This window comes from Diabrotica virgifera, chromosome 9 (assembly GCF_917563875.1).
Source record: "Diabrotica virgifera virgifera chromosome 9, PGI_DIABVI_V3a".
Taxonomy (NCBI): domain Eukaryota; kingdom Metazoa; phylum Arthropoda; class Insecta; order Coleoptera; family Chrysomelidae; genus Diabrotica; species Diabrotica virgifera.
Genome location: NC_065451.1, coordinates 17,848,713 through 17,860,716, shown reverse-complemented (window position 1 = coordinate 17,860,716; position 12,004 = coordinate 17,848,713). Strand labels below are relative to the sequence as shown.

Here is a 12,004-nt window from a genome sequence, read left to right as displayed (position 1 = left end):
AGAGATATTGCCGTTTATTGCCTGCGGGGGTCAACAGTCAAGAGAGATTCGCGTCCGTTCACTTTGAGAGGAGGAACCATGGAGTTATTTTTCGTTTACATTGTTTAAAAATGACTTATTTCTAAGGAAGTGGGGTAGTCAGTAGTATGAATTAACAATATAGGTTGGATTAAGTGATAATTTAAGATTTGATGCAGTGAAAAATATGAACAGAAAAAATAAAAAAAATTAAAAAATTGAACACTGAAAAAGAAAAATGTACTTACTTGAGCACAAACTTTAGCAAGTTTGTCCAAAGACCAAGATTTGGAAGGCAAAACGGCGCAGAACGTTGGATACAATATGTGCTTCAGCATTTGCTCTAATTCCGCGAAACCTGTTAATCCAGGTATTACAAAGAGGGGTGCTAATTCTCGAATTTCTAGAGGTCCCTCCGTTAGCACTTGTACGAATTCTGGTTCATCAGATGCGTTCTTTTGCAGCCGTATGACCTCCTGTTCACTTGGAAGTAGCTGAGTTACATCTAGAACAAAATAAAGAATATAAAGAATGGAGCATCACAATCGTTCACAACTCACAACAGATTAAGACGAGGTGTGGGAGTAAATCCTGGGGCATTTACAATATTATGAATGAAATATTAAAGCCATTTATATACAGGCTATACACTCCGTGCGGAGTTGGAGCCACTCTTATTGAGCTCATTGACTGTTTTATTGTGGTGAGTCACTCCACATTCAATCTTCTCTCCAGGTAACTAGTCTAATCTAGGGTTCCTCTTAGCGTTCTCTATTATTTTCCTCCATATATCCCGGTCCTGTATTTTCTGTCTCCATCTTGGCACTTTCAATCTTTTTATGTCCTCTAATACCTGGTCTTCTCACCTACATTTTGGTCTTCCTTTCGCCCTTTGTAACTTTCCTTAAATCTTTTTCTTCGACCATTCTTTTTAAGTGTCCAGACCACCGTAGTCGCTGGGTTTTTATAGCTTTCACTATATCCTTGCCTCCCAGTAAGTCTCTTATTTCTAAATTCAAGAGCCTTTCATAATCTCCGTGCACTGTTTTCTTTAGTCCATAAATTCTTCTTACCATTGTTCTTTCAAATATTTTTAAGATTTCTTCTTCTCTCTTTATTAGGCTCATGGTTTCTGCCCCATATATCACCACTGTTTGAATTGCTGTTCTGTATACTCGGGTTTTCGTAACTCTGCTGATTTTTTTGTTTTTTAAAATACTTTTGTATTTATAATAATATGCTCTATGACCCGCTTGTATTCTGTTGGTAATTTCTATATTTCTTTCATTTTTGTTGTTAATTATGACTCATAGGTATTGAAAATTACTGACTGTTTCGAAATTATAATTCCCGATTTTTATATTTATTTCCTCTGAATCTTTGTTTTTCCTCTCTATTTTCATGTACTAAGTTTTCTCTTCATTTATTGTTAAGCCTCTTTTCACCGCTTCCTTTTCAATTTGTCTGGTTATATCTTCTAAAGTTCTTTTGTCTCTCGCCAGCACTGCTGTCATCAGCATATGCTACTATCTGGACTGAATTTTTGGTGATCGTCCCATTAAGTTTGCACGTCTTAATTATGGCGTCTAAAGTTATGTTAAAGAGCGTAGTTGACAGCCCATCTCCTTGTCTTTCTCCTGCATTGTATTCGAATTCTTCTGTTGTTCCTTTCTGCGTTAATACGGATGCCTTTGATTCTTTCATCATCATTTCCACGAGTCTTATTATCTTTCCAGGTACTTCTATGTTCCTCATATCGTTTACTACTTCTGGCCTCTTGATACTGTCAAATGCTTGCTTAAAGTCAATAAAAAGAATATGTAGCCACATGTCATATTCACAGAATTTCTCGACTGTCTGAGTCACTATGTGTATGGCATCTACGGTAGATCTTCCTTTCCTAAAACCATTTTAATAATCCCCTATTTTTATATCTGCATGCTCCATCAATCGTTTATTTATCATTGTGGTCAAGATCTTAAAAACCACATTTAGAAGAGTAATACCTCTGTAGTTTTCACAAACTTTTGGGTTTTTTTTTTAAATATCGGAACAATTAACCCTTTTTCCCATTTTTTAGGCATTGATTCTTTTATCCAAATCTGTTTAATCAGGTTATACAATCTTTGCCGTATGGCTGTCCCTCCATGTTTAATCAACTCATTAACTAAACAGTCTGTTCCCCCTGCTTTATTTTGTTTTAGTTGGCTTATCACTTCGTCAAATTCCTCTGCCGTTGGTATGTTTTGTTCAAGCCGTTCTTCTTCTGTTATTTCCAAAACTTCATCTTATTTTGCTTCATTTGCTTGTATGTTTTCTTGCGTTAAGAGATTTTTGAAATAATTTTGCCACTCTTTCTTTTCTATTGTTGCCATATTTAATATTTTATTTTGCTTGTTAATATATTTATACAGCTTGCTGTTGTTTTTTGTGTCTTTTTAGAGCTGTATAGCTCTTGTCATTTACCATTAATTTATTTTGTCTGAGATATGCTCGTTTTCCTTTTCTCTTGCTTCTCTGAGATATGGTAGCAGTATTTTTCTTTCTTTTTGCACTTTTTTGGGAAGTCATCAGATATCCAAATATCGGTTGCCTTTTAACTTTTTAGATTTTTCGAACACTTCTCTTTTCTTTGCCCAGTTTTGCAGCTTTATTAGAATTGGTCTATTTTTGTTTGCTTTGAATACTCCCAGTCTACATATTTCTGTGGTGTCAGTTTTCACATTGACCTCTGCTCCGATGTTATTGAAAACTTTCTGTACTTTATCTTCCACCTCTCTCTGTGTTTCGTTATTTATGTCTTCTATGCGACAAATACAACATTAGTTCTTCTTATTTCTTTCTCTACTGTATCTAGCCTTTTTTCTTTATTATTTATTATTTCTTTTAATTTTTGATTTTCCCTTTTAAGACCTATTACTACTTCCGAATTTTTATCCATTTTTTCCTCCATCGTTGTTAATTTCGCCTGGACTTTCGAAAACGTCTTTAATCTCTTTCATGTTATCCATTTCTTTGTTCATTACAGCTGGCGCCAGAAAGCACCCTCAGTTCAACCCTTCAGAAGAGGTCTTTCTACCTACTAAACGTTTGGACTATTATTTTGGATTTTTTAAGCCCAAACCTGTTTAGATCTCAAAAATTTTAAAGTGATTATTTCTACTTTTGTACGTCGGTTTTTATCTCTATTATTAATAATCACCTTATCTTTTTATGAATAAATTGGAATTTAATGACATGTAATTTGTATTAATTTCTATTATTCTACTGTTTGCAAATTTTAAAATTGAGAAAAAGCATGCAGTAACTTACAGATTTCGGCTGTTATTTTACACACTAATTCACTGCACTTTATATTTTGTTTTACATTAAATTTCATTAATTTACTGTTTGTCTAAACCATTGAATTTTAATTTTTAGCAGGAGCTACTTCTCATTGCGTGCTAACTGTCCATTTAGCAGGACTGGACCCAATTATTTATTAAAGCCAATTACAAAGACAGAAATCTCAATCAAACAGATCTCCAAAATATCGTACCACTCACCTTTTATAACGCTCTTAACTGATCCTTGTATTTCTTCCAACTCTGTATCTCTTCTTAACGACAGGTTACTTATTTGGTAGCATAAAACCTTATCCAGAAAAACTATAGCGTCTTTAACATCTTCTTCACTCTCGACGTTAATATTGTATGTAGGATAATCAGGTCCTCTGATATAACACAATCCTAAAAAAAACAAATTAATTTATTATTATAAAACAAATCACATACCTTCAGAAATGTATTTAAAGTCAAATTATATTTTATAAGGGAGTGCAATTAGAACGAAAATATGCATTGTTTCGGAAAAATTCAAACAAGCTTATATTTTTCTAAAACTTTTTTTGTTTGTTTTACTTGTTAAAGTAAAAAGTTCTACTCGCAGATTTGGTCGCTAATTGTTTAAACAATAACAATTGCTTTGTCTAAATAATTTTAAAAATATCGTTAAATTCATCATTTTACTTTGATCAAATATGTTTCTATTTTTTTTTTGATTATGTTGAATCCGAATATGCATTGCAATTTGAAAATTCTTAATCAGAAGCTCTTATACAGTATGTATGTTTTCCACATGGAAAACTTTTTTATTATCAATTTTACGAAAAAAAGTTATTCTTCATAAAATGCTCTGGATAGTCAAAAATCTTAAAATTAACCATCAGATATCAAATTTTATCAATTTTATATGAGTTATGTCAAAAATATGAATTACGTTAAAGAGTAAAATACCTTTATATTCCAGAATATCAAAAAATGATATGAAAAGTTGTTTGAAATTAAAAACTATGTTTAAATATACAATTACATCATTCTAATTAAAAAAAAATTCTTGTCAAATTAGGGATACTCATCATCATTTTATTACAATTATGATAACTATTTTATTATCACTTTTACGAAAAAAAGTTATTCTTCATAAAATGCTCTCCCGGTCTAAAATCTAAATCAGATATCAAATTTTTTTTTGATATTATACGAGGTATGTAAAAAATATGAATTTTTCTTAAGAGTTAAGTGCCTTTATTATTCACAATATTTTAGTTAGAAGGATGTAATTGAACACTAAAACAAATTTTTTTAATTCCAAACAACTTTTCTTAATAACAATTTTCGATATTGTGAAATGTAACGATACTTTACTCTTGAGTGAAATTCATATTTTTTGACATACCTCGTATAAAATTAATTAACTGTGATATTTGATGATTGCATCTTAGATTATATATATGATGCAGAGTATTTTATAAAGAATAACTTTTTTTGTAAAACTGATAATAAAAAAGTTATCAATAGGTTCCAAGTTACGCAGACATACTGTATAAGAGCTAAAAAAAATTTTTTTTACTGAACATTTATTATTGTTGAAGCTTATTATTAAATGTATTTTAGGTAAGTTTTACAGAAAAAAGTTTTGATCACTTTGTATAAACATTTTTTAGCTGGTAATTTTCGGTTTTTGTATTACATTTTTGTTATCTTTCTTAATTTTTTCAAAAAGAAATAGTTTATTTCATTTTTAAAGTAAAATAATTTAGTGAATTTTAAGTATTACATCCTAAGCTTTCAAAAAGTACTTATAAAACTGTAATAGATCTGTTCAAACTTGAGTAATACCGTCTTAAAGTGGTGGTAATTCTATAAAACTACGAAGATTTCAAAAATTACATTTTTTGAGACGTCATATCATTTGAATTAAATTTTTGAGATTTTTTTTTGAATGAAACGTCATTTAGTATGATGCTTGAAAGGTAAGTTGTGCAAAATTGAGAGTTTTATAAGAAGAATTGTATTAGTTACACATTTTTAAATCATTTTTAAACAAAATTCATGTAAGGCTCAATTTCCGCCCACTTCGTACTTATGACCATACATTTTATTTATTTCTATTATAACCATAAGATAGCTTAATTATTCTTCTTTCATGTTCAATTTGTAAAATTTTATTTGATCCATTAGTTAAAGAATTACATTAAAATAACTCAACAATGCACTTCGCCGTACGCTAATTTACAGTGCGCCAATGTTTGTGAGAAGGGTGACTTTAGCGTTATAAATAAAAAATTATAGAAGATGCAGATTTAATTTTAGAAAATTCTTTATATAAGGTTTTTTTTTGTAAAATTTTCTGAATTTTTCAATGGTCAAGTCAGTTTTTTTCTAAAATTTATATTTTCGAACCTATTTAAAAAAACATCTAATTTCGTAGTTCATTTGTTTAATAAAAAATGAAGCACCTACTTTTCTAGTAGAACTTTTTGATATGTTGTTTATTAAACATTTCTTAATGAAATTACAAAAAGTTCTATCTTGTTTAATTTTTTCCGAAGTGTAAATCTATTGGGACCGTGCAAGTTCGGCAAAGCAACCCCTATTTCTACGCTCTGCAACTTTATTCGCACTTTTAATTATATTGTCCAATTATATTAGTCCTGGTTACTGGATAATTGTTGATTAAATCGATTTTAAAATTTTTAGTTTTTTAAATTTGAAAAAAAGTTGAAAAAAAATTCAAAAGAAAACGGTGTAGTTTACCAACTTAAAGCTAGAGTAACTTTTAGTACCAAAATACCTCATAATTTATTAATCTTGTGTCAAAAATTCTTAAAAATTAGAGACAAAAAAGTTATGCGATAAAATTAATAACCGTTGACCTACTCAAAACGGACGCATATTATGACCGGTACTAGAAATTTGCATGTAACGAAATCGATTCATTTCTGGAATATAAATAAACGTACCAGTTTTCGTTTTTCTAAATAGTTTTTTTTATTTTTTATTTCAAGAAACGAAAAATTTTAAAATTGACTTTTCTAGAAAACGGTGTATTCTATGGACTTAAAGCAAGAGTACCTTTTAGTACTAGAATACCACACAATTTAATAATCCACAGTCAAAAATGCTTAAAAATTAAATACAAAAAAGTTATGGGATAAAATAACCGTTGCCCTACCCAAAACCGACGCCTATGACCGGTACTATAAATTCACAATGAATGAAATCGATTTATATCTGGGTGATAAATATCCGTACCAATCTTCTTTTTTTTTAATAGAAGCGTTCTGGGGGTATTTAAGAACACCTAATTACAAGACGCCATCTTCAAAGAACTCTAGCTGACTCTGTAGCATTTTCGGACTAAGTGAATTGGGTTGAATTATCTTAAAATTATCGGAGGAATCTCCTACTTTCGTTTCTCGGTAGAGTTTATAGACACCCTGTATAAAAAACTATTTTGAAAGCTCTAGGCTTCAATAAGCAATTAGCAATTAGCTTCAATTAGACTCTAAATAGGGTCACTATTTTAAATAACTCACAGGAAATAACTAGAAGCCAAATAACAGATGCAAGTTATATCACTGTTGACCTGGCAAATGGCTGTGATATCGTCTGAAAAGGAATACAAGCATACAAGTATGCTATTTAGGTTTACAGTGAATAAAATTAAGATAGCTTTGATGGTAAAAAATAAATATGACAAAAACAAAATCAATGACAAACACAGATGACTACAGATGTATAACTATAAATGGCTGTGAGATAGGATAGAACAAGTCCATGAATATATACTCACGGACAAAAATATTGCACATGCATGTGGAAATAACCACCCCCCCCCCCCCTCCCTGTATCATAGGAAGAGGATTTCTTTTCAGAATGCGATGTTTTAAAGTATCGCATAAATGCTACAATCGGATTTAAATCTGATCCGGGCTATATACAGGCCAGTATAATTTTTAAATTGAATCTTATTAAGGTAAGTTTTCACTATGTTAGCGACATGAAGATAACCTTTCAAATCAAATGGTAAAACATGATCTTCTAAAATGTTTTTAATGTACATATCAATTATCATTCCGAATCATTCGCCTAATCACCTTCACGTGTTTGGCATGTCATGTCCTTTCAAAGCAGTACCACTCCGTAGCACTATGCCGCCACCATCAAACTAACGCTCTCTATAAGGTTACAACTGACATACTGATTGATAACTTACTTTGTTCTTCGGTAGATGGCTCTAGATCATCCGTGACATTTCTTTCTTTGCAATTCGGAGAGGCCCAAAGTGTGATACCTGGAAAAGTCGGAGAGAAGAGGATATGGGACTACTGATGAGGGAGAAAAGGCCTCCGAAACCGGTATAGAATAGAATAGAATAGAATAGAATAGAATAGAATAGAATAGAATAGAATAGAATAGAATAGAATAGAATAGAATAGAATAGAATAGAATAGAATAGAATAGAATAGAATAGAATAGAATAGAATAGGAATATGCCTTATTGTCATGAAAAATTTAACAATTTTATAGACAAAGCTTACAAGAATTATAAATAAGAACAATAACAAACAACAAATACAATTTACTAAAATGATATAAATCGTCTATATAAATAAAAATAATGAAGAGAAACAAAAAAAACAGTAACAATCTATTGCAAAATTTAAAAAAATTTGCAAATTGCATAATCTACCTTAAGAAATTTAATAAGTTAAGTTAAGCTGCTGCACATGACACTCAAATATAGATTAAGATTATACTTATAAATAAGAATACTGTATTTTCTTAGTTATTGGTTAAGAAACTCTGCTGTTGAATAATATGGTCTTTCAGACAAATAGGCTTTAGTCATTTTACGGAACTTGAGGAAAGATGTTGCAGATTTAAGTTGTAGAGGGAGATGGTTGTAAAGTTTTTTTGCAGAATATAATATAGATTTCTTTACTAACTCACTGGACGGGATCGGTAAATAGATGTCAAAGGTAGAATTTCTGGTGGAATAGTCATGTCTAGGTCTTGCTGGAAAGACATGTAGATGTTTACGAATTAAGCAAACAGTTTCTAAAATATATAAAAAAGTAGTGTTAGAATCCTGTGATCTTTGAAGTAGCTTCTGCAATGTGTTGTTCTTCTGAGGCCAAACAGATATCTTATTGCTCTTTTTTGTAATTTAATTCTTTTTGGTAATTTTATAATTTAGACACTTCCTGCACTCTCCGATTTAACCAGAGAATTATGCAGCTGCTGCATTTTCGTGTTGCAAAGAAATTGAAAACTTTTACAGCTGACATATTATTGTTTTGACGCAGTATGTATATATTTTATTGACGAAGTTTTGTAAATCTTGCTTCCATATGGTGAACGGTATGCCAGATGTAACCTCATACAGAGTGTTAATTTTGGTGGGGGCGGCATAGTATGATGGAGTGGTATTTATTGGAATGGAGATACCCAACTTGTAGATGTGATTGGGTGAATGATAACTGATATGTATATTAAAAACATTTTAGATCATGTTTTGCCATTTGCCAGCCATATTGAATAACAAATTCGTGTTAATGCACCATGACGCAAGTCTTCATATCGGTAGAATAGTGAATACTTACCTTGATGAGATTCAATTTAAAAAGTTATGTTGGCCACAATATAGCCCTCACTAGAGTGATGAAATCTCTATAAGCGGAAGAATAGTAAATAACATAAGATTCGCTGATGACACCGTTATAATGACAGACACCCTGGAATCGCTACAAGAATTGCTTAATAGAATTAACGATTATTGCATCTAAAAATAAACAAGAAAAAAACTAAATTTATGATCGTCTTAAAAACAGAACATGGAAATGAAAGGTCAATGATAGAGCAAACCCAAATAGAAAAAGTAAAGATATACAAATATCTGGGAACCTGGGTCGATGACAAAAATGACCAAAGCAAACAAATTAAAGTCCGAATTAAAACTGCAAGGCAAGCATTTATAAAAATGAAGACACTGCTTACAAACAAAGACCTTCAGTTGCCTCTCAGATTGAGGGCTCTAAGATGCTACATATTTTCTATATTGCTATACGGAATGGAAGCTTGGACATTGAAGAGACAACACATAAGAAAAATTGAAGCGTTCGAAATGTGGTGTAACAGAAGAATATTGAAAATTCAGTGGGTTCAAAGGATTACCAATGTTGAAGTGCTACGACGTTTAAATAAGGAGTTAGAAATTATGAAGAGTGTAAAAACTAGAAAACTGGAATATTTGGGTCACATTACCAGAGGAGAAAAATATGAGTTGCTGAGAATTATTATGCAAGGAAGGATCCAAGGAAGAAGAAGCATAGGAAGAAGACGCATCTCCTGGCTGAGGAACCTTAGAGAATGGTTTAACTGTAGTTCATTACAACTTTTCAGAGCAGCAGCCAACAAAGTGACCATAGCCATTATGATATCCAACCTCTGATAGGAGAGAAAACTTTAAAAAGAAGAAGAAGAGCAAGACTGTCAAAGGCAGGATTCGGTAAACTTAGTTGGATATACAATTAATGGACAAGCGAAGAGAATCTAAAGGAAAAGATGATCAGGATGGAGAATACAAAAGACTAAATAGAATAATTCGAAGAAAAATAACCGCAGCAAAAGAAAAGTGGCTGGAAACAAAATGCGTCGAAATAGAAGAACTGCAACAAAAGCACGATTTTTTTAATTTACATAAAAAGGTTAAAGAGTTTACATCAACTACCAAGCGAACAACTTTTCACACCATGCTGAACACGGATGGCAAACTGCTAGAATCAACGGAAGATAAACTGAAAGAGTGGGAAAACTATATTAAAATTCTTTTTCATGACATACGAGAAGAACCAATATTGGAAAATAACAACGAAAGGCCAGCAATTCTGAAATCTGAAATTATAAATGCAATTAACCAACTCAAAACAAATAAAAGCCCAGGTCAAGATGGAATATACTCAGAAACGTTGAAACTAATCAGTGAAGAAAATATCGAAATATTTGTCCTTTTATTCAATCGCATTTATAATACAGGTAAAATACCCCAAGACTGGCTAGAGTCAATATTCATACCACTACCAAAAAAGCCAAACCCACTACACTGCAATGAGTTCCGTCTGATAAGCCTTATTCATGGACATGAATATTACTCACTATGTTTTCCGATGTCATATTTTGTAAATGTGCGTAAATGTAATTATATTTCTATATGTTATATTGTATATATTTACACATTATCTCATGTATTTTTTATATATATCAAATTGACTTGCTACAATTCAAAAAATTTTTTTTTGTAAACGTAGTCAATAAATTTTTGAATCTTGAATCTTATGAGTCATGCAGTAAAAGTCCTGTTAAAAGTCGTACATAATCGTATCTATAGAAAGTGCGAAACAATCATCGGAGACGATCGGTTTGGATTCAGAGCCGGCATGGGAATGAGAGAAGCCCTCTTCAGTTTACTAGTTCTGGCTTAAAAATGGTACGACCAACAGAAAGATATATTTATATGCTTTATAGACTTCGAAAAAGCATTTGATAGAGTAAGACACGACCTACTATTAGAACGTTTGCAAGAAGTCGGCTTAGATGGAAAAGACATCAATTTACTGAAGAACTTGTACTGGAACCAAAAGGCCAAAGTTAGGATCGAGGGTTCCACATCCGCAGTGGTAGAAATTAGGAGGGGAGTTAGACAGGGATGTGTTCTGTTGCCGCTGCTGTTTAATCTTTTACTCCGAGTTTCTATTTAAAGAGGCACTGGAGGACTCCAAGGATGGAGTCAAGGTGAATGGCGTAAATATCAACAGCATCAGATACGCCGATGATACAGTGTTGATCGCGGATTCCGACTTGTGTCTACAACGACTCATCGACAAGATTAACTCGACCTGTGAGCAGTTTGGTATGAAAATAAACATTAAAAAAACCAAAGCGATGTCAATCCGAAAAAATCAAAATGTCCCTCAACCTTGCACAATAAATGGGCACATTTTAGAACAAGTCAATAGATTTAAGTACTTGGGATTTTGGATCGATAGCTGCTTAAATCCTGATCTAGAAATAAGATCGAGAATAGAACAGGCCAGAAAATCTTTCGAAAAAATCAAAAAACTGCCTTGTGATTCTCGAATAAATCTCGAAATTCGACTACGTTTATCCAAATGCTACGTCTGGTCGACTCTTCTCTATGCAGTTGAGACATGGACCCTTAAAACATCAACCATAAATAAGTTAGAGGCCTTTGAAATGTGGATCTATCGGAGAATTCTTAAAATTTCGTGGACATCGCATACCTCAAACGAAGAAGTGCTGCATAGAATAGGCAAGGCAAGAGAACTTTTCAACGCAGTGAAAGTCAGAAAAACATCATACCTGGGCCACATACTGAGAAATAATAAGTACCAATATGCTCAACTTATAGTGAAAGGAAAGATCGAGGGAAGGAGAGGACTAGGAAGGAAAATACTATCGTGGGTCAGAAATATCCGACAGTGGACAGGGCTAAATTTTGAACAGCTAATAAGAACAGCTGAAGACAGATAAGAGTTTGTAATTGTAGTAGCCAACCTCCATTGAGGAGGCGGCACTTTAAGAAGAAGAGTTGGATACCTAATAACCGCAAAATACCTCAGTACTTGAGGAGCAGGGTGTTG

At 32.1% G+C, this 12,004-nt stretch overlaps 1 protein-coding gene across 2 annotated transcripts in view; it reads right to left on the bottom strand.

Moving 5' to 3' along the window:
- The window catches only part of LOC114328490 (fatty acid synthase), a 147,638-nt gene that overhangs the window by 9,934 nt on the left and 125,700 nt on the right, over nucleotides 1–12,004 (bottom strand). For both annotated transcript variants that reach the window (XM_050661743.1, XM_050661742.1), the window contains exons 23-24: nucleotides 3,564–3,746; nucleotides 267–523 (exon numbers count right to left, since the gene is read on the bottom strand). In XM_050661743.1, the coding sequence (XP_050517700.1) occupies nucleotides 267–523; nucleotides 3,564–3,746 (440 nt within the window). The remainder of the gene's footprint in view (nucleotides 1–266; nucleotides 524–3,563; nucleotides 3,747–12,004) is intronic.